The sequence below is a fragment of the Ranitomeya imitator genome, chromosome 1, assembly GCF_032444005.1.
Source record: "Ranitomeya imitator isolate aRanImi1 chromosome 1, aRanImi1.pri, whole genome shotgun sequence".
Taxonomy (NCBI): domain Eukaryota; kingdom Metazoa; phylum Chordata; class Amphibia; order Anura; family Dendrobatidae; genus Ranitomeya; species Ranitomeya imitator.
The window spans coordinates 9,968,066-9,992,410 of record NC_091282.1 but is presented as its reverse complement, the minus strand read 5'-3'; the positions used below and the strand labels follow the sequence as shown (position 1 = coordinate 9,992,410).

The window sequence follows — 24,345 nt, the reverse complement described above, 5'->3', positions numbered from 1 at the left end:
GAGCGCCATTTGACTTTTTCAACATAGAATTCTCTGGAATTGAGATCGGACACCATGTCGCGTTTGGAGAGCCCCTGATGTGCCTAAACAGTGGAAACCCCCCACAAGTGACACCATTTTGGAAACTAGACCCCCTAAGGAACTTATCTAGGTGTGTGGTCAACACTTTGAACCCCTAAGTGCTTCACACAAGTTTATAACGTAGAGCCGAAAAAATTAAAAATCATTTTTTTTTCACAAAAATGATCTTTTCACCCCCAATTTTTTATTTTCCCAAGGGTAGCAAGACAAAATAGACCCCAAAAGTTGTTGTGCAATTTGTCCCGAGTATGTCGATACCCCGTATGTGGGGGTAAACCTCTGTTTGGGTGCACAGTAGAGCTCAGAAGGGAAGGAGCGCCATTTGACTTTTTCAACATAGAATTCTGTGGAATTGAGATCGGACACCATGTCGCGTTTGGAGAGCCCCTGATGTGCCTAAACAGTGGAAACCCCCCACAAGTGACACCATTTTGGAAACTAGACCCCCTAAGGAACTTATCTAGGTGTGTGGTCAACACTTTGAACCCCCAAGTGCTTCACACAAGTTTATAACGTAGAGCCGAAAAAATTAAAAATCATTTTTTTTTCACAAAAATGATCTTTTCACCCCCAATTTTTTATTTTCCCAAGGGTAGCAAGACAAAATAGACCCCAAAAGTTGTTGTGCAATTTGTCCTGAGTATGTCGATACCCTGTATGTGGGGGTAAACCTCTGTTTGGGCGCACTGCGGAGCTTGGAAGGGAAGGCGCGCCGTTTGACTTTTTAATCTCTTAATTGTGAGAGCGGACGTCATTTTGGGTTTGTAGATGTGCCTAACAGCAGAAACCCCCCACAACTGACCCCGTTTTGGAAACTACACCCCTCAAAGATTTTAATCAGGGGTATATTGAGCAATTTGAACCCACATGTATGACACAGAGTTTGATAACATTAGGTTGTCATATTGAAAAAATTCATTTTTTTCCACGAGAATCTTGTTTTAGACCTGAATGTCTCGATTTTTCAGAAATAACATCAAAAAGTGGACCCCACAATTCGTTACCCACTTTATTATGAGTGCAGCAATATCCCATATGTAGTAAAAAAGTTCTGTTTGGACAAATGGCAGGGCTTGGACAGAAAGGGGCACAATGTGACAAATTTGGCTTTATTTGAAATTGAAGATCCAGGACCCATTCAAAGCTTCTAGAGACATTGAGCAAAAAAGAAAATCCTTCCAGGAATTATTACTCACAGAGGGAGGCATGCTCCTAAAACACAATGGCTGACTATAAAATTGGTCTTGCTAACAAAACAGTTGTCCCGCATTTGCGTATATTGTAGCAGGAAGAATAAACTGTACTGGAATGAAGGGCAAAATGTGTAGGAAAATGCAGCCAACTATGTGGCAAAGCGGAGTTTGTTCCAAAGATGAAAGAACACCATCAGGGCTAGAATGGCAGACACTTTCAGAGACTGGTCATACAACGTCCTTTTAGCTCCATCAATCCCTATATGAGAGACGAATGTGCCAATAGACGTGGTACACCATAGCAAGCTCCCACCCGCCAAGGTCAGAACCGCTATATGCACAAAACAACCAGTTCTCTATAGAAAGTATTGTCTGGTACCAGAGGTTCGGCAAGAACCATAAAGTAAAGCCCATAGTGTATAAGTACGGAACTTCCTCATTTTTTAGAAATCCTACAATAAAATGATCATGCCCGTATCATCAACATAAATATAAGTAATATAAATGGAAGCCAAAGTTTTGTGTAGCAAGACAGTTATAAAAACAGTCAAAGTTAGATAAATGGTCAAAAATGTTTGAGTAATAAAGTCCTAGAATTCATTTTCAGATAATCTCACTTTGCAAGAACATTTGTGGGGTCCACACTCTAGAGCGTACAGACGTGGGTACGTGGATGAGAATTTGTTGGAATAGTAGTTTGGTATGGGATTGATCGAGTCGTAGAATTTTCAGATGACCTGACTTTGCAAGAACATTTGTGGGGTCCACACTCTAGAGCGTACAGACGTGGGTACGTGGATGAGAATTTGTTGGAATAGTAGTTTGGTATGGGATTGATCGAGTCGTAGAATTTTCAGATGACCTGACTTTGCAAGAACATTTGTGGGGTCCACACTCTAGAGCGTACAGACGTGGGTACGTGGATGAGAATTTGTTGGAATAGTAGTTTGGTATGGGATTGATCAAATTCTGGAATTAATTGTGAAATGGGGTAAAATGGGATCTACTAATTAAAATATTTATCAATTGTTCCAAATTGTACTACTGGGGCCACTAAGCAGAAAATAAAAATGATTGAAAAAAAAAACAAACTAATAATTGTAGGTGGTGTGGTAGGTCTCAAAACAGGGGGAGATACAAAGGCCTGGTTGGGATGGGCATGTGGGGCAATAAAATCGGGAATCACTCCGCCTGCCATGCTTTCTGCAAACTCGGCACCTTTTTTGAGGATACCTTTGGGTGGGAGTGACAGGGACAGGGTGAGGAAAATGGCGTTCTGACAGTCTCCGGGAATCCTCAGAGTCGAAGGCTTCCCCCGGTGCCATGGACTCAAATATGAGGCTCTCTACTACTTTTTCCTGAAAGTGCAGGAAAGTTAGTGGTCCTTGAGATTTTTTGTATAGGACAAAACTGTTGTAGGTGGCAGTCTGAATTAGATAGATTCCCACCTTTTTATACCACGCCCTGGTCTTCCTCTTGACCAGGTATGGTTGCAGAACCTGGTCTGACAGGTCTACGCCACCCATATGTCTATTATATTCTGTGACGCAGACAGGTTTTTCTTTGTCCCTGGTGGCACCCCTCTCTCTGACCGTCACAGTGGTGTCCGTATGCAGTGTGGAAAGCATATAGACGTCCTTCCTGTCTTTCCACTTCACTGCAAGTAGTTGGTCGCTTGCAAGTGAAAATGACGCCCCCCTCTCCAAACGTCTGGACACCAACTGTGACGGAAACCCCACTCTGTTTTTCCTCACTGTCCCACAGGCCCCTGTACTTGCAGCATGGAGGGATTTGTATAGGGGGATACTCGTGTAATAATTATCTGTGTACACGTGGTACCCTTGATTGAGAAAGGGCGTCATTAGCTCCCAGACAATTTTGCCTGGGATACCAATTGTCTGGGGGCAGTTTGGGGGGTTTATTTGGCGGTCCCTACCTTCGTAAATTAGGACGGTGGACGTGTACCCTGATGAGCTCTCGCAAGCTTTATATAATTTTACGCCGTATTTGGCTCTCTTGGAGGGAATAAATTGGCGGAATGAAAGACGGCCCTTGTAGCTCATCAAGGACTCGTCGACTGCCATATTTTGCTCTGGGGTATAGGAATTTAGAAAGGAAGTTTTTAGGAGGGAAATTAGGGGTCTTAATTTATTTAGCCGATCGTAGTTGGGGTCAGTTCTTGGGAGAGCTTGGGCATTGTCACTGAAGTGGAGGAATCTCATCAGGGCTTCGTAACGGGCTCGGGACATGATGGCTGCAAATACAGGGGTGCAGTGGACAGCTTTTGTTGCCCAGTAAGAGCGGAGAGTGGGTTTTTTTACTATACCCATATTCAGGGTGAGGCCTAAGAATTTTTTAATTTCGGGGACATTTGTGGGGATCCAGGAACGGGAATGAAAGGCAGTGGGTTTTTGGGAAATATATTGCCGGGCATATAGGTTAGTTTGGTGGACGATTAATTGCAGGACTTCGGGGCTAATGAAAATTTCAAAAAAATCAATGGGGGTAAAATTGGCGACATCTACTTTTATTCCAGGGACTGCAGAAAAAGGGGGAATTTGAGGGGAAAATGAGGTGTCATTATACCACAGCGGTGGGGGGACTGCGGTACTTGGTCCTGCCTCTGAAGCTTCAGCAGTGACGACCGACTCCGCTACCATCGGGCTGGGGGATCCCGTGGAGGAAGAGTCGTCATCACTGTCTGAAAACTGCTCAACTTCAGGGGCAGAATCTGTTTCGCTGCCGGAGCTGCCGGAGCAAAGCAGGCTGTAAGCTTGCTCCGCGCTAAAAGTTCTGCGAGCCATTTTATCTAATTCCTCCCCTAACCCTAACCCTAGCCCTAACCCTACCCCTAACAAAAAATTTTAAAAAAAAATTAATTTTTTTTTTTATAATCCTCTGCTGGTGATGCAGGGATTACGGAGAACGGGGGTGGGTAAATGGGATGCTGGCGGAGGCAGATATTATGTTTTTTGTCACTGACAGAGCAGCACTTGAACTGTAGTCTCTCTCTCTTCTCTCCTAGAACAACTACAAGGAGAGAAGAGAAAGGTACAGCCCAAGTGCTGCCATGTTTATCAAATATTAGGGGTTTTGATCACTGTAATTGGACATATTACAGTAATCAAAACCCAGCAGCCAATGAGAAAATTCTCATAGGTTGCTGGGTCTCTGCTGGCAGATCATGGCAGGCGCACTGCGCATGCGCCCGCCATTTTCTTCCAGCAGAGAAGAAGAAGGGGGGCCAGGAGCAGTGGGCTGGGGACCGGGGACCACTACTGAGGACCGGGGACCACTACTGAGGACCGGGGACAGGAGCAGGCGGTATGGTGGGGGGCTCGGGGGCTCTATTTCTCTCCCCTCTGATGTGCGATCACATCAGAGGGGAGAGAAATGCAAAGCATTTTTTTTTTTTTACAAACTATTTGCAGCGATCGCAATCCCGGGGGTCTGTAAAGACCCCTGGGATTGCGATCGCTCCAGGGGGTCTGCGATCGCTCCAGGGGGTCTGTAAAAACAGACCCCAATACACCGGGGGAAGCTAGGCTTTGGCGGGCGCATCTGCACATGCGCCCGCCATTTTGGAGCCTGGGCAGGAAGGAGGAGGGTCGGGGACCGGGGGGGCACCTTCTCCGGTACATAAGGTACCGTGGGGGGCTCGGGGGACCCTATTTCTCTCCCCTCTAATGTCCGATCACATTAGAGGGGAGAGAAACACAATACTAATCGCGTTTTTTTTTTTTTTTTTGCGATCGCCGGTAAACGGTTAATTACCGGCGATCGCAAAAGCGGGGTCGGTGAAAACCGACCCGAATCATGTTCTCTGGGGTCTCGGCTACCCCCGGCAGCCGAGACCCCGGAGAAAATCGGCCTCTGGGGGGCGCTATGTACTTTTTCCACAGCGCCGTTAATTAACGGCGCTGTGGCTTAAGTACCCTTAGCGGCCGCCGTTAAAAGGCGTATCGGCGGTCGCTAAGGGGTTAAATGAAAAAACACAAAAAGAATTGTCCTAAAGCCAAATTGGATATAATTCCACACCAAACATAAAAAAGGGGGCGGACAAAAGTATTGGCACTGTTCGAAAAATCATGTGATGCTTCTCTAATTAGTGTAATTAACAGCACCTGTAACTTACCTGTGGCACCTAACAGGTGTTGGCAATAACTAAATCACACTTGCAGCCAGTTGACATGGATTAAAGTTGACTCAAGCTCTGTCCTGTGTCCTTGAGTGTACCACATTGAGCATGGAGAAAAGAAAGAAGACCAAAGAACTGTCTGAGGACTTGAGAAACCAAATTGTGAGGAAGCATGAGCAATCTCAAGGCTACAAGTCCATCTCCAAAGACCTGAATGTTCCTGTGTCTACCGTGCGCAGTGTCATCAAGAAGTGTAAAGCCCATGGCACTGTGGCTAACCTCCCTAGATGTGGACGGAAAAGAAAAATTGACAAGAGATTTCAACGCAAGATTGTGCGGATGTTGGATAAAGAACCTCGACTAACATCCAAACAAGTTCAAGCTGCCCTGCAGTCCGAGAGTACAACAGTGTCAACCTGTACTATCCGTCGGCGTCTGAATGAAAAGGGACTGTATGGTAGGAGACCCAGGAAGACCCCTCTTCTTACCCCGAGACATAAAAAAGCCAGGCTGGAGTTTGCCAAAACTTACCTGAAAAAGCCTAAAACGTTTTGGAAGAATGTTCTCTGGTCAGATGAGACAAAAGTAGAGCTTTTTGGGCAAAGGCATCAACATAAGAGTTTACAGGAGAAAAAAAGAGGCATTCAAAGAAAAGAACACGGTCCCTACAGTCAAACATGGCAGAGGTTCCCTGATGTTTTGGGGTTGTTTTGCTGCCTCTGGCACTGGACTGCTTGACCATGTGCATGGCTTTATGAAGTCTGAAGACTACCAACAAGTTTTGCAGCATAATGTAGGGCCCAGTGTGAGAAAGCTGGGTCTCCCTCAGAGGTCATGGGTCTTCCAGCAGGACAATGACCCAAAACACACTTCAAAAAGCACTAGAAAATGGTTTGAGAGAAAGCACTGGAGACTTCTAAGGTGGCCAGCAATGAGTCCAGACCTGAATCCCATAGAACACCTGTGGAGAGATATAAAAATGGCAGTTTGGAGAAGGCGCCTTCAAATATCAGGGACCTGGAGCAGTTTGCCAAAGAAGAATGGTCTAAAATTCCAGAGATCATTGTAAGAAACTCATTGATGGTCACCGGAAGCGGTTGGTCGCAGTTATTTTGGCTAAAGGTTGTGCTACCAAGTATTAGGCTGAGGGTGCCAATACTTTTGTCTGGCCCATTTTTGGAGTTTTGTGTGAAATGATCAATGTTTTGCTTTTTGCTTCATTCTCTTTTGTGTTTTTTCATTTAAGACAAATTAAATGAAGATAATACCAAAGAATATGTGATTGCAATCATTTTCAGGAAGAAACTGAGTATTATCTGACAGAATTGCAGGGGTTAAGTAAATAAGGCAGCACACTGCAGCGCTAAAACATGTAAACTTGAAAACACGAAATTTGAACTGCATTACTGCATTAGAAATATGAAAAATGAGAGCGTTTAGCGCATAAAAATGGCCAATTTTATGTGTACCTGGTAGCCCCTTTATGGCATCTCTCTTATACCAGGTCCTACACTTGCCTTACCTCGCTGAGAATAAACGTCTCCATCTGAATGGGTGCATGTGAAACCTCTTCTTAGACTAAAATTCTCTCTCTCTGTGGAGGGGTATTGGACCTGCTGTAATTAAAACACCTGAAGCTAGGAGGCGGAGTGCACGATCAGAAGGCTAAAGAATACATTTCAAAAACCTGACCGGCACATCCAAACATAGACCAAGTGTGAACAGGTGCTGAACCTAGAGTCGCCAACTCGTATATAGTTAAGTAAATAAGGCAGCACACTGCAGCGCTAGAACATGTAAACTTGAAAACACGAAATTTGAACTGCATTACTGCACTAGAATCTAGAATTTTAGTCTAGGAAGAGGTTTCACATGTACCCATTCAGATGGAGACGTTTATTCTCAGCGAGGTAAGGCAAGTGTAGGACCTGGTATAAGAGAGATGCCGTAAAGGGGCTACCAGGTACACATAAAATTGGCCATTTTTATGCGCTAAACGCTCTCATTTTTCATATTTCTAGTGCAGTAATGCAGTTCAAATTTCGTGTTTTCAAGTATACATGTTTTAGCGCTGCAGTGTGCTGCCTTATTTACTTAACTGTATACGAGTTGGCGACTCTAGGTTCAGCACCTGTTCACACTTAGTCTATGTTTGGATGTGCCGGTCAGGTTTTTGAAAAGAATTGCAGGGGTGTCAATACTTTTGGCCATGACTGTGTATATCTAATATATAAAGCTGAATGTGTGTGTTAATGTCCGGGATTGGCAACTGCACCGTCAGCCACAAAATTTTGCACAGTCACACGTCTGGACCCTGAGAGCGTCATAGGCTATGTTGTGAGGTGAAATTTTAACCCCGCGCGTTCCAATTCACCAAACAATTTTGCCCCTATCTACATAATGGGGAAAAGTGAAAGGAAAAGTGTTGGAGGCAAATTGACAGCTGCCAGATGTGAACAAGGGGGACGTAAAGAGTGAGAGCGATGGCGCCAAAGAGTATATACCGTACAGTTGCTAAGGTGGGGCCCCGACATGGGATACTCACCACACACGGGGATATGAACACACACACAAAATGCGCCACACACTACCACGTGCTTGAACACATATACCACCCTCAGCACACATTTCACCACACATACACCAACCTCGCCACATAAAAGTCGAAACACAAAAGTCGCCGCTCAAAACTCGCCACGCGCAAAACTCGCCATATGCAAAACTAGGCTCACGCAAAACTCATCTCACAAAAGTCGCTACATGCATGACCCCACATGCAACTCAACACACACAACTTGACACATGAAACTCGCCCTAAAACACACACAAGTCTGGTATTATTCTTCAAAAATAAAAATCTGATTAATAAGCAGACAAACTACAAGAGCAACAAATGTACCATATAGGAAATACGGCAGCTGTCAGTCACATGACCTGTCTATTATGTGTATGTGTGAGCTAATATATACTGCCGGAGGAGGGCTTCCTGTTGGCTGGGGATTTATCAGGCTGCCAATTTAGCTTACAAATACTGAGGTAAAAATACTGAGCAAATAACGTGTGAACGCGGTCTAATACAGGAGGAGATGACATACAGATATATACAATATACACGAGAGATGACACACACATATATACTATATACAGGAGGAGATGACACACAGGTATATACTATATACAGGAGGAAATGACACAGGTATATACTATATACAGGGGAGATGACACAGGTATATACTATATACAGCAGAGATGACATACAGGTATATACTATATACAGGAGAGATGACACACAGGTATATACTATATACAGGAGGAGATGACACACAGGTATATACTATATACAAGAGGAGATGACACAGGTATATACTATATACAGGGGAGATGACACACAGGTATATACTATATACAGGAGATGACACACAGATATATACTATATACAGGGGAGATGACACACATATATACTATATACAGGAGAGAGGACACACAGGTATATACAATATACAGGAGGAGATGACACAGGTATACACTATATACAGGAGATGACACACAGGTATATAGAATATACAGGGGAGATGACACAGATATATACTATATACAGGAGGAGATGACACACAGGTATAACAGGATTTTTGGTTGCTTACCGTAAAATCTGTTTCTCGGAGCCTTCATTGGGGGACACAGGAACCATGGGTGTATGCTGCTGCCACTAGGAGGCTGACACTATGCAAATAAAAAAGTCAGCTCCTCCCCTGCAGTGTACACCCTACTGACAGGAAGTAGGATATTCAGTTAGTGAGAAAGCAGTAGGAGAAGCAACGTGTAAAAGAGAAAGAATAATAATATAATAATAATAAACTTTATCTATATAGCGCCAACAAACTCCACGGCGCTTCACAGATCAACAGTTTCAAACACTCAAAGAGTGTTCAAAGAACTCAAACGTATACAGTAAACAGAGCTGTTCAACTTGGGAGGGTGCTGTGTCCCCCAATGAAGGCTCCGAGAAACAGATTTTACGGTAAGCAACCAAAAATCCTGTTTTCTCTATCGCCTTTCATTGGGGGACACAGGAACCATGGGACGTCCCAAAGCAGTCCCTGGGGTGGGAACAGCAGAAAAACTCCATTCAGGTCGGAGGAATCACCACAGCCGCCTGCAAGATCCTTCCGCCTAGGCTGGCAACTGCCGAAGCGTAGGTATGGAGCTTATAACCCCTTGGCAAAGGAGTGACCGGAACACTAGGTTTCCACCTAGCAAAGATGTAGGGCGGATGCCCCATGGTGTACCGCCCAGGAGGCGCCCACTGCCCGGAGCAGAGTGAGGAGTCACTCTGTTCTTGATCCGGTGAGTCTCCAGAATGGCAGGTCTGATCCAGAGAACAATCGTAATCTTGGAAGCCGGCAGGCCTCTTGGCGTACCGTCTGGAATGACAAAGGACAGACCTTCTTCCTAAAGAAGGCGGCCCTACACAAATAGATCCTCACCGCCCTGACCAGGTCTAGCCTGTTCAGAGAATGCCCCAGAGAATCGATCGGAGCAGGACAAAGGTGGGAAGGACAATCTTATTCAAGTAAAAGGAGGACACCACCCTGGGAAGAAAAGGCGACGAAGGCCGTAAAACTACCCTATCCTGGTGAAAAACCAAGAAAGGGGCGATAGGAGAGAGCCACCAACTCCGAGATGCGTGGAGATGGCCACCAGCAAAGCCACCTTGCAGGACAGAGCAGACAGTGAGGCTCATGGAGAGGCTCCAGGGAGAAAGTCCACCGAGCCTCCAGAACAAGACTGAGGTCCCAGGGATCCACGGAAGTGTGGTACGAGGGAGCCGCATGCGCTACTGAAGAAAGGTCCTGATCTGAGAACGGGACGGATATAAATCTTCGTACCGTGATAGCCAGTAGCAAAGGACCTCTGAAAAGGGACTTCAGAAAAAGGATGGAAAGGGTTGCTATCTGACCCTTCAGAAAACTAAGGGCAAGGCCAGCATCAAGTCCCACCTAGAGAGAACGGCCAAAAAGGAAGATTTCAACAGCAAAGCTGTTAACCTGAGACACCAAGAATTCTGCGGCAGATGGGTCCCTAGTACAGAAGATCTGACCTGACTGGGGCCTCCAGTGAGAGTCCGCGAGGAGATAAACGATCTCAGCGAACCAGACCTTCTGGGCCAATCTGGTGCGGTCAGAATGACCGGCACCCCCTCCGCATAGATCTTCAACAGTCTGGGAAGAAAGAGGAGGGAGGAACAGAAAGGCAAGTACAAATGGCGACCCAGGAATGGTCAAGGTATCGGTATCCACAACAAGAGGATTGCAGAGTTGGAAACAAAACGGTGGACTCTTCCTAAGCAGTCGGGCCGCCAGGAGATCGGTGTCTGGAATTCCTCATCTAAGGAAAATTTGAAGGAAGACCTCCTGAGTCGGGACCCCTGTCCTGCCGCAAGGCCCTCACGGCAGAGAAAACACTGCGGCCTAGTTGTCCACGCCGGGGATATACACTGCGGATAATGCTGAAACCGTCGCCTCTGCCCAGAGGATCCTGGATACCTCCGCCATAGCCAAGAGACTGATTCCCTCCCTGGCGATTGACATAAGCCACAGCCGAGGCATTGGACGTCTGGATTCTGACTGGCAGACGTCTGAGAAGCCTTTCCCAGTGACTCAGGGATAGAAGAAAGGCCCCTCTCTCAATGGTGTCGATCGGCGGAGAGGACCCTTGCTCCGACCAACGCCCCCTTCAATGACGGATGGCGAGAAAACGCACCCCAGCCGGGAAGGCTGGTGACCGTCGTCACCACCTGCCTTGGGGAGGACCGGACATGAGGAATGAGAGGGGATGACAGCCACCAGTTGAGAGGCTATTAGAATCTGATGGAAAGTCGGATTGGAGGGTCCAGAGACAGCACAGACGTGTCCCACTGAGGAAGGATGGCCTGCTGAAGTGGTCCCAAGAGGAACCGCGCAAAAGGGAACGCTTACGGAGCTGTCACCATGCCTCACAGGACCGTCGTAGCTGAACGGAAGGAAGGCAGCCGAGGGCCCTGCAGAGAGCGAACTCTGTATGGAGAATTGCCCGCTTCTCAAGAAGAAAAACCCCTAGCGATGTCGAACAACATGCCTAAGAGGACGAGACGCTGACTCGGAACAAGACAAGACTTTGTTCTGTTGGCCAGCCACCAGAAACAGGACAGGGAGTCTAGGACGATGGTCAGACCCTCGGGGCCTGAGAGAGGGGCAGAGGCTTGATGAGGATTACTTCAAGGTATGGAATGAGCACTAAGGCCCCTGATCATCAAGGAAAATCAGGACATGGAGCAAGGCCTCTTGGATATCCGTGTAGCACAGGAAATCCTGTGGGTCCATGGAAGCCAGGACTGAACAGAAGAACTTCATCCTGAAATGCCGCATGCGGAACCTTCTGTTCACTAAGCTCAGAGACAGAAAGGGTCGAACTGCGCCGCTCTTCTTCGGCACTACAAGCAGGTTTGGATAGAAACCTGGGAAGCGTACCTGCTGTGGGACGGAAACAATAACCTCCGAACAAAGAAGGAAGGTAATGGACGCAAAGAAACCCAAGATCAGAGGAGGATTTTTAGAGGGCAGGATTCAAAGAAGCGATTCCGGGCCGCTAAGCGAACCCTATCTTGTATCCAGAGGATACCACCTCCCTGATCTAGGCGTCCTCCACCGAAGCTAGCCAAACATCCCTGAAAAAGGCAGGAGATGCCCGCCCAAACTGGAAGAAACGCTGGGCCGTTAGCACGAGTTATTATGCCGGAGAAGATCTGCCAGGTCTAGGCCTGGTGGACCAACCATGGGAGTTGCGGGCACACCGGGAAGGGATAGGCTTAAAGGAAAGCCTTTTCTCTAGCCAGACGAGATCGCAGTCTGTGTTAGCTAGAGGAATCTTCCGACGCCGCAAAACAGCGAAGGGACAAAGGGAACTCGTGCCTCCCGTGGCGTCATTAATAATTTGTTCCCTCATGTAGCCAAACAGGCCCCCCGGAAGGGCTGTGTGTAGAGCCGAATATTCCGTCGGATGGCCACCATAATGCTGGATGCGTGAGCTGCACAAGCTGCGCATCTAGGGAGGCAGATACCAAATATTTCCCTGCATAGGAAATCCGGTCCATCATGTCGGCTAGCTCCCCCGGAGGAGCTTCAGGCGGGGTGCTCTTACAAGGCTGTTTGGTCCATCTATCCATGGTCCCTGAGACCCAGGTAGAGGCAATGGCCGAGGCACAAAGTAGAAGCAGCCGTTACAAAAGGCTGATTTTTCCAGCGGTTCTATAAAAGTATCCTTGGAACCCGTGCCAAGCTGGTAGACAGTCTGGGAACTGACGAGTCCAGAATTGCCCGCTTCCTGCCGAGGAATCAGTCAAGTTAGCGATGAGCTCAGGAGAGAAGGGATATAGGATGCCGAGACGCTTCCCTGTCTGCAAGCATCTGGTATGGCTCGCATTTCTCCTGGCAAGTACCACCACCTGTTCAGCGTGTGGGGCAAAGGTCCTGGAAAGTGGTTTGAACGTCTAAACGAAAACCGCCTATTCTGCGGGTTCCGTAGAGGTATCCATGATGCTTAGGGTCTGGTTGATCGCATCAATAAGGCTATCCGAGTCTGAAACTTCCTCTGCAAACATGACCGAGGAAGCCCGTCTCTCTCTCGATAGAGAGGAGGATCAGGAAGAGGGATCTCACCGGTCCAGACCGGAGGGCAAGATAGAGCGGGAAAGACAGGTGTCAGACGTCCATGGGGTTGATGGTGGACGTCCTGGTCTCCTCCAACCGACAGGCTCTGGAGGGCGAGTGGGTGGGGAATGGAGCTGGGACCGAACCTCTAAGCACGCTTGTGTGCTAGGATCATGGTCCTGCCGTCGGATCTATAAAGATACGGGGTGGAAGTACACGCCGTACTCATAGTCCATAATGTGGCATTGCAGGTGTGACTGTTCACCCTGTATCCCCGTTCTGTATCTCTTGTAGGCTGGACGGAGAATCCTGTGACCCACTAGCGATTGCGGACAGGCACGGATACCAAGGTCGTGACATCCTGGTGAGGTCCGCCCCAGACTGAGACAGAAGGAAAACCCACCCAGGGATAGGGGTTTCGGCCTCACCCGGCTTAGGGACTCCTGGACAGGGAGTTGCTGCAGCTGACAAGAGGAAGCAGGAGGACAGGGACGCTCTCCTTATAGGGTTAGGCCTGGGAGCAGACCCACTAAATGATGTCCGAAGGTTAGGGAAACAGGAGAGGGGAGTAATAGGCTGCATAGCAGAGCTACTCACAGTAATAGTAGGGTCCTGCAGACTGCTCCTGGCTGTAGCTGCGACCGGCATCATGGCACAGATCCAGGGCACCAGCGATGAGATGGCAACCTAAGGAGGATGCAGGGGACCCCGCCGGAGGAAACGTGTGCTGGGGAAAGAAAGGGCCTGGCTGCAGTCTGGAAGAACCGCAGAAGGAGACCGCTGAAAAGGGCGCTGGAACGTGCGCCCTGCTGCGATGTGGCGCTAAGCAGCGGTGTAGCAATCATGGGCCCAGGAGCACCAAGATGGCGCCGGTGGGCGGGGAGAAAAGAGATTGTCGGGCGGGAGAAAGCCCGCCCGAAGAAACCGGAAGTGGATGAGCGCGGTACCGGAAGTAGGCCCCGGCAGAAGCCGGGGCCTAAATTAGAGGCCGGCGCGCCGGTAGAAGAGGCCACGGCCCCGGAACAGTGCGCCGCAGAGCAGTGCGGCAGCCTGCCAGGGCCGCCCGAGGGAACGAAGAGTAGGGTCGCGGCGTCGGAAGTAGGCCCCGGCCGGAGCCGGGGCCTAAATTAGAGGCCGGCGCCGCCGGATAAGAGAGCCGCGGCGCCGGAGCAGAACGCCGCAGGGAAAGAGCAGCGCGGCAGTCTGCCAAGGCCGCCGCGCAGGGACAGAAAAGCAATGTGGCCGACGAACAGTGCGGCCCAGGGGGAAGCGGTGCGGCAGACTGTCAGAGTGTCGCGCTGATGGCGGCAGAAGAAGAGACAGAACCAGCGTACCTAGCCTGCCATCACCGCAGCTCAAAAGGGAGCGCTGCTGCCTGACCCGCTGCGATGCTATTCTGGGATTCCTAACATAAAAGTAAAAATCGTGCCTCAGGGACCTCTGCTCCCCCACACTGCGAGTGATCTGTGAAAAGGGAGCATGGAAAATACTCACCTAAACATCCCACGCCGTTACTAACCTGAGGGGGATGAGACGTCCATGGAGCTGGTGATGGACGTCGTCACCTCCAACCGACAGGCTCTGGTGGGCGAGTGGGTGGGGGACGGAGCCAGGACCGGACTTTTCAGCACGCTTGTGTGCTAGGATCTTGGTCCTGGAGAGGGATCTATGAGGATACGGGGTGGCAGTACACGCCGTACTCATAGTCCGCTTTGTGGGATTACAGGTGTGACTAATCACCCTGTATCCCCTCCGGAAAAACCTGAAAAGGAACGACGCACATTGAGGTAGATAAGGGTCTAATGAAAGACCCGTGTCCACCTCCTACTGACACTAAGCTAAACTGAATATCCTACTTCCTGTCGGTAGGGTGTACACTGCAGGGGAGGAGCTGACTTTTTTATTTGCATAGTGTCAGCCTCCTAGTGGCAGCAGCATACACCTATGGTTCCTGTGTCCCCCAATGAAAGGCGATAGAGAAATACTATATACAGCAGAGATGACATACAGGTATATAATATATACAGGAGAGATGACATACAGGTATATACTATATACAGGAGGAGATGACACACAGGTATATACTATATACAAGAGGAGATGACACACAGGTATATACTATATACAGGAGGAGATGACACACACATATATACTATATACCGGAGAGATGACACAGGTATATACTATATACAAAAACTCTGCAAAAACTCTGACTGTTTCACTTATTCATTCTCGTCTGGACTATTGTAACTCTCTACTAATCGGTCTCCCTCTTGCAAAACTCTCCCCGCTCCAATCTGTCCTGAATGCTGCAGCCAGGATCATATTCCTCACCAACCGTTACACCGATGCCTCTATCCTGTGCCAGTCATTACACTGGCTACCCATCCACTCCAGAATCCAGTACAAAACTACTACCCTCATCCACAAAGCACTCCATGGCTCAGCACCACCCTACATCTCCTCCCTGGTATCAGTCTACCACCCTACCCGTGCCCTCCGCTCCGCTAATGACCTCAGGTTAGCATCCTCAATAATCAGAACCTCCCACTCCCGTCTCCAAGACTTTACACGTGCTGCGCCGATTCTTTGGAATGCACTACCTAGGTTAATACGATTAATCCCCAATCCCCCCAGTTTTAAGCGTGCCCTAAAAACTCATTTGTTCAGACTGGCCTACCGCCTCAATGCATTAACCTAACGATCCCTGTGTGGCCTATTTATAATAAAAAAAAAAAAAAAAAAAAAAAGGTTCCTCGCATCATGTTCTCATACACTTTATGCAGTATTAGCCCTCTGTGTCTGTACTGCTACATACTTAGGCAGGTAACTGGTTCATGCAGCTTTACATGAACACCTGAGCCTTACACTATAGCTGGTCCGAATAACTAAAGCAATTGTTACCATCCACCTCTCGTGTCTCCCCTTTTCCCCATAGTTTGTAAGCTTGCGAGCAGGGCCCTCACTCCTCCTGGTATCTGTTTTGAACTGTATTTCTGTTATGCTGTAATGTCTATTGTCTGTACAAGTCCCCTCTATAATTTGTAAAGCGCTGCGGAATATGTTGGCGCTATATAAATAAAAATTATTATTATTATTATTATATACAGGGGAGATGACACACAGGTATATACTATATACAGGAGATGACACACAGATATATACTATATACAGGGGAGATGACACAGGTATATACTATATACAAGAGGAGATGACACAGGTATATACTATATACAGGAGGAGATGACACAGGTATATACTATATACAGGGGAGATGACACACGTATATACTATATACAGGGGAGATGACACAGGTATATACTATATACAGAAGGAGATGACACAGGTATATACTATATACAGGGGAGATGACAGGTATATACTATATACAGGAGGAGATGACACACAGATATATACTATATACAGGAGAGATGACAGGTATATACTATATACAGGAGGAGATGACACACAGATATATACTATATACAGGAGAGATGACAGGTATATACTATATACAGGAGAGATGACACAGGTATATACTATATACAGGAGAGATGACACAGGTATATACTATATACAGGAGGAGATGACACAGGTATATACTATATACAGGAGGAGATGACACAGGTATATAATATATACAGGAGTAGATTACATACAGGTATATACTATATACAGGAGAGATGACACAGGTATATACTATATACAGGGAAGATGACACAGGTATATACTATATAAAGGAGGAGATGACACACAGATATATACTATATACAGGGGAGATGACACAGGTATATACTATATACAGGAGATGACACACAGGTATATACTATATACAGGAGGAGATGACACACATATATACTATATAAAGGGGAGATGACACACAGGTACCGCATATACTATATACAGGAGGAGATGTGTTGTGAATTCTGTGGCAGAGCTCCCTCCTGTGGTCACAAGTGGTACTTCGGCTGATTCTCTCTGGGAGCTTCCGTTTGTGGAGGAAAGTGGTACTGCGGCTTCTGAGTTTCCTCCCTCAGGTGATCTGGTGAGGTCGTTAGGTGCTTCTCTACTTAACTCCACCTAATGCTTTGATCCATGCTTCCTGTCAATGTTCCAGTGTTGGACTTGTTTTTCCCTGGATCATTCCTGTGGCCTGCTGCTCTGCATAGCTAAGTTCTTCTTTGCTATTTGTTTGCTATTTTTTCTGTCCAGCTTGTCTAATTGTTTTGCTGGAAGCTCTGGGACGCAAAGGGTGTACCTCCGTGCCGTTAGTTCGGTACGGAGGGTCTTTTTGCCCCCTTTGCGTGGTTTTCTTTAGGGTTTTGTGTAGACCGCAAAGTTATCTTTCCTATCCTCGCTCTGTTAAGAAAGTCGGGCCTCACTTTGCTGAATCTATTTCATCCCTACGTTTGTCTTTTCATCTTAACTCACAGTCATTATATGTGGGGGGCTGCCTTTTCCTTTGGGGTATTTCTCTGAGGCAAGGTAGGCTTATTTTCTATCTTCAGGCTAGTTAGTTTCTCAGGCTGTGCCGAGTTGCATAGGCAGAGTTAGGCGCAATCCACGGCTGCCTCTAGTGTTGTTTGGAGAGGATTAGGGATTGCGGTCTGCAGAGTTCCCACGTCTCAGAGCTCGTTCTATTATTTTGGGTTATTGTCAGATCACTGTATGTGCTCTGACCGCTATGTCCATTGTGATACTGAATTGCCTATCACAACAGAGATGACACAGGTATATACTATATACAGGAGGAGATGACACAGGTATATACTATATACAGGAGGAGATGACACAGGTATATACTATATACAGGAGGAGATGACACACATATATACTATATACAGGGGAGATGACACACATATATACTATACACAGGAGAGATGACACACAGGTATATACTATATACAGGAAATGACATACAGGTATATACTATATACAGGGGAGATGACACACAGATATATACTATATACAGGGGAGATGACAGATATATACTATATACAGGAGAAGATGACACAGATATATACTATATACAGGAGATGACACAAGTATATACTATATACAGGAGGAGATGACATACAGGTATATACTATATACAGGAGATGACACACGTATATAGAGGAGGAGATGACATACAGCAGGTATATACTATATACAGGGGAGATGACACACAGGTATATACTATATACAGGAGAGATGACAGGTATATACTATATATATAGGAGGAGATGACATACAGGTATATAGTATATACAGAAGAGATGACATACAGGTATATTCTATATACAGGAGGAGATGACATACAGCAGGTATATACTATTTACAGGGGAGATGACATACAGGTATATGCTATATACAGGAGATGACATACAGGTGTATACTATATATAAGGGAGATGACAAACATGTATATACTGAGGGGAAAATGAGGGGTGTGAGGTGAAAATGAAAACGTCTGAGTGCAAAATGAGAGGAGTGAGGGAAAATAGTGGAGTGATCGGAAAATGACAGATGTGAGGTCGAAATGACAAGTGTTAGGGGGGAATGAGAGGTGTGAGGGGGAAAATGAGAGATGTGATTGGGAAAATGAGAGATGTGAGGGGGAAAATGAGAGGCGTGATGGGAAAATAAGAGAAGTGAGGTGCTGTAACTAATCACAGATATTTACTATGCCCAGGCAACGCCGGGCTCTTCAGCCAGTGTGCAATATATATATATATATATATATATATATATATATATATATATATATATATATATCCTGGGGATCCTAGTTAATGATAAACTTACCTGGAGCAGCCAGTGCCAGGCAGCAGCTGCCAAGGCAAACAGGATCATGGGGTGCATTAAAAGAGGTCTGGATACACATGATGAGAGCATTATACTGCCTCTGTACAAATCCCTAGTTAGACCGCACATGGAGTACTGTGTCCAGTTTTGGGCACCGGTGCTCAGGAAGGATATAATGGAACTAGAGAGAGTACAAAGGAGGGCAACAAAATTAATAAAGGGGATGGGAGAACTACAATACCCAGATAGATTAGCGAAATTAGGATTATTTAGTCTAGAAAAAAGACGACTGAGGGGCGATCTAATAACCATGTATAAGTATATAAGGGGACAATACAAATATCTCGCTGAGGATCTGTTTATACCAAGGAAGGTGACGGGCATAAGGGGGCATTCTTTGCGTCTGGAGGAGAGAAGGTTTTTCCACCAACATAGAAGAGGATTCTTTACTGTTAGGGCAGTGAGAATCTGGAATTGCTTGCCTGAGGAGGTGGTGATGGCGAACTCAGTCGAGGGGTTCAAGAGAGGCCTGGATGTCTTCCTGGAGCAGAACAATATTGTATCATACAATTATTAGGTTCTGTAGAAGGACGTAGATCTGGGGATTTATTATGATGGAATATAGGCTGAACTGGATGGACAAATGTCTTTTTTCGGCCTTACTAACTATGTTACTATGTATATATATATATATATATATACACACACCAAAAGTTTGGACACACCTCATTTAAAGATTTTTTTTTCTGTATTTTCATGACTATGAAAATTGTACATTCACACTGAAGGCACAATTGTGTTTCCTCTTGTGGTGCTGTGGTCTTTGTAGTGTGTCCTGCACATCCAAGTAACTCAAAACTATGAACTAACACATGTGGAATTATATACTTAACAAAAAAGTGTGAAACAACTGAAATTATGTCTTATATTCTAGGTTCTTCAAAGTAGCCACCTTTTACTTTGATGACTGCTTTGCACACTCTTGGCATTCTCTTCATGAGCTTCAAGAGGTAGTCACCGGGAATGGTTTTCACTTCACAGGTGTGCCCTGTCAGGTTTAATAAGTGGGATTTCTTGCCTTATAAATGGGGTTGGACCATCAGTTGTGTTGAGCAGAAGTCTGGTGGATACACAGCTGATAGTCCTACTGAATAGACTGTTAGAATTTGTATTACGGCAACAAAAAAGCAGCTAAGCAAAGAAAAACGAGTGGCCATCATGAAGGTCAGTCCGAAAAATTGGGAAAACTTTGAAAGTGTCCCGAAGTGCAGTGGCAAAAACCCATCAAGCGCTACAAAGAAACCGGCTCACATGAGGACCGCCCCCAGGAAAGGAAGAACAAGAGTCACCTCTGCTTCTGAGGATAAGTTTATCCGAGTCACCAGCCTCAGAAATCGCAGGTTAACAGCAGCTCAGATTAGAGACCAGGTCAATGCCACACAGAGTTCTAGCAGCAGACACATCTCGACAACTACTGTTAGGAGGAGACTTTGTGGAGCAGGCCTTTATGGTAAAATAGCTGCTAGGAAACCACTGCTAAGGACAGGCAACAAGCAGGAGAGACTTGTTTGGGCTGAAGAACACAAGCAATGGACATTAGACCAGTGGAAATCTGTGCTTTGGTCTGATGAGTCCAAATTTGAGATCTTTGGTTCCAACCACCATGTCTTTGTGCGACGCAGAAAAGGTGAACGGATGGACTCTACATGCCTGGTTCCCACCGTGAAGCATGGAGGAGGAAGTGTGATGGTGTGGGGGGGGGGCTTTGCTGGTGACACTGTTGGGGATTTATTCAAAATTAAAGGCATACTGAACCAGCATGGCTACCACAGCATCCTGCAGCGGCATGCTATTCCATCTGGTTTGCGTTTAGTTGGACCATCATTTATTTTTCAACAGGACAATGACCCCAAACACCTCCAGGCTGTGTAAGGGCTATTTGACCAGGAAGGAGAGTGATGGGGTGCTACGCCAGATGACCTGGCCTCCACAGTCACCAGACCTGAACCCAATCGAGATGGTTTGGGGTGAGCTGGACCACAGAGTGAAGGCAAAAGGGCCAACAAGTGCTAAGCTTCTCTGGGAACTCCTTCAAGATTGTTGGAAGACCATTCCCGGTGACTACCTCTTGAAGCTCATCAAGAGAATGCCAAGAGTGTGCAAAGCAGTCATCAAAGCAAAAGGTGGCTACTTTGAAGAACCTAGAATATAAGACATAATTTCAGCTGTTTCACACTTTTTTGTTAAGTATATAATTCCACATGTGTTAATTCATAGTTTTGATGTCTTCAGCGTGAATGTACAATTTTCATAGTCATGAAAATACAGAAAAATCTTTAAATGAGAAGGTGTGTCCAAACTTTTGGCCTGTACTGTATGTCAGCGGGACACATACCTCTGTGTTCATCATCTCATTAAATACATTTACATTTGACCAGCTTATTTTCCTGAAATTACCTGCGCCCCTGACAACCAATGTGCGAAAATTTTGCACGGGCCAACTAGTAATTATGATAAAAATAATAATACATGGGATTTGAGGTGCCTTATTGCTAAATAAAGTGTCCCACGGCAGGGTGACCTCCCTCTGATGGGTCCCTAACTTAATACTTATCAAACATGCCTCCCCCAGGCTACATACCTACATTTTACGCCGGCCTCAGTGTAGGAGGCAAACACAGGGGACAGGTAGGACGACTCTACATGTGTCGTCAATCATGAGCACCAGGCAGAAGCTGCTACATCACCGGGAGGGGGGACGGCGTGGTGCAGCACTCAACAATCACTACTCTCTGGTATGTTATATTGTATATAAGTCCTGCTGATACTTCTTGTGGGGGATACCCTGTGTACGTCAGGTAGATGTTCAATCGCACTTTTCTATATGTTAAACTGACATCCTTATTGGGGCAATACACCAGATGCAATTATGAGTGTTGGGACGTCTGCGCCACTCTGTTCTTCTTCAGGCAGCTTAGATGTGGTTGCCGATTTTAGCCTTTGCTGTCATTGTTTGACCGTTTGTATTTTTATGGATATCTAATAAAATGTATATTTTATCATTCTGGACTTGTACACGGTGTTTCCTCTTGTGGTCATGTGGTGTTTGTAGTGTGTCCTGCACATCCAAGTAACTCGGCTTTAACACCAGGTGTATGATTGTGATGTTAGTTAATTTGTTTAGAAGCCTTGTACGTTTCCTATGTTTTTACATCACCAGGATCCATGGGACGGGGAGATTCATAACCTGGAACACGAGCTCAGTCATTTATATGGCAGCACGGGACTTGTGGAAGACAAATATGGACAGAAAGGATGGAAGGAATATTAACAAAGGGAAAAGAAAACTAAATCTGTGTTTCCTAAATCATTAAGGAGAGGTGTGAAGGCGGATCCATTATTCATCGGTGCACCGCCGGACTCTACAGGAGCAGCCGCGCCATCACCGGATGCTTCTGCTGTGATGTGGATAGCGGAAAATGATTCAATGAAGCGGAGACTCCTCACACGCCGGACATTACTACACACCAGTCATTATCATCATCACCATCCGCCGGTCATTATCACACACCTGTGGAAACATCTCCCAGAATCTCCTCCTTCCCGTCACTCACACACGGCTGATCCCCCCTTGTCATCGCTTCTTCTGTCTCATCCTTCACTTTATTCTTAGTCGGATCTTCCTCCTGATATATCAGATGTAACAATCAGCACAATACAAGAAACCACCAAAATCTGTGACCTCTATGACCTCGATCAGAAATGTTCCCCCATATACAGATCCGGTACAGGGCTCAGCGCCGGCTACCTGATGATCCTCCGGGATGTTGTGGTTCTCCTCCGGACAGTCCTGGGGATACAGAGGACGGGGACATCTCTCTGGTGGATTCCTCCTCCTGGATCCATCTGTGGAGACACAGACTGAATACATGACCTGCCATGTATCTGTCTATATATGACACGTCTCTCAGAACCGGTAATTCTACGTTCAGCGTGGTGTGTGGAGCCCCCGGTACACAGCGGTTAGCGCCGATCAATGTATAGAAAGGACAACTAGAGAGCCGACACCGGGGTCATGGGCGCTTACTGATGAACACAGGGAGCGAGGAGAGATTGTCTGGTCAGATTCCACAGAAAAGTCCCATAATACATATTCTACTGAACAAACATCCCATTAACCCCTTCAGCCCCTGTCTGTTTTCACCTTCCCAACCAGGTAAATTTTACAATTCTGACCAGCGTCACTTTATGAGGTAATAACTCTGGAGCTTCTATAAATCCCGGTGATTATGAGATTGTTTTTTCGTGACATATTGTACTTCATGATAGCGGTAAAGTTTCTTTGATATTACTTGCGTCTATTTGTGAAAAAAAAACAAACGGAAATTTGGTGAAAATTTCGCAATTTTTCAACTTTGAATTTTCATGCCCTTAACCCCTTTCTGCCAGCTGATGGGATAGTACTCCCCCGCTTTGAGGTGGGTTCCGGCGGCGAACCCACCTCAAAGTTACGACATGTCAGCTGTTATCAACAGCTGACATGTGGCCGCAAAGGGCGCAAGCAGAATCGTGATCCAACCGCGCCCATTAACTAGTTAAATGCCGCTGTCAATCTCTGACAGCGGCATTTAACAAGCGCCGCGCTCGCACTGCTGACCCATGTCACATGATCGGGGGTCAGCGGTGCATTGCCATAACAACCAGAGGTCTCCTTGAGACCTCTATGGTTGTTGATGGCCAATTGCTTTGAGCGCCACCCTGTGGTCGGCGTTCAAATCAATGCTGCATTTCTGCTACATAGAGGTGATCTGTGCTGCACCCCTATGTAGCAGAGGCGATCGAGTTGTGCTGGCTTATAGCCTCCTATGGCTATTGAAGCATGCCGAAAAAAAGAGTGTTTAAATATATTATATATATATATATATATATATATATATATATATATATATATATATATATATATATATATATATATATATATATATATATATATATACACACACACACACACCATATAATTGTCTAAGGGTCACTTAATAATAATAATAATAATAATATTATTTATTTATATAGCACCATTGATTCCATGGTCTGTACATGAGAAGGGGTTACATACAAGTTACAAATATCACATACAGTAAACTAACAATGACGGACTGATACAGAGGGGCGAGGACCCTGCCCTTGCGGGCTTACATTCTACAGGATGGTGGGGATGGAGACAGTAGGTTGAGGGTTGCAGGAGCTCCGATGGTGTTGGTGAGGCGGTAGCTCACTTCCGTCTTTCTGTCTGTCTTTCTGTCACGGATATTCATTGGTCGCGGCCTCTGTCTGTCAAGGAAATCCAAGTCGCTAACTGGTCGTAGCAAAACAGCCACGACCTATCAGCGACGGGCACAGTCTGGAAGAAAATGGCCGCTCCTTACTCCCCGCAGTCAGTGCCCGGCGCCCGCATACTCCCC

At 46.3% G+C, this 24,345-nt stretch overlaps 1 protein-coding gene across 2 annotated transcripts in view; it reads right to left on the bottom strand.

Moving 5' to 3' along the window:
* The window catches only part of LOC138657417 (zinc finger protein 271-like), a 73,551-nt gene that overhangs the window by 37,250 nt on the left and 11,956 nt on the right, over positions 1 to 24,345 (bottom strand). Inside the window, exons 5-6 of one of the 2 annotated variants that reach the window (XM_069745196.1) lie at positions 22,692 to 22,789; positions 22,455 to 22,569 (exon numbers count right to left, since the gene is read on the bottom strand). In XM_069745196.1, coding sequence (XP_069601297.1) covers positions 22,455 to 22,569; positions 22,692 to 22,789 — 213 coding nt within the window. The remainder of the gene's footprint in view (positions 1 to 22,454; positions 22,570 to 22,691; positions 22,790 to 24,345) is intronic. The other variant, XM_069745197.1, reaches the window with a different exon arrangement.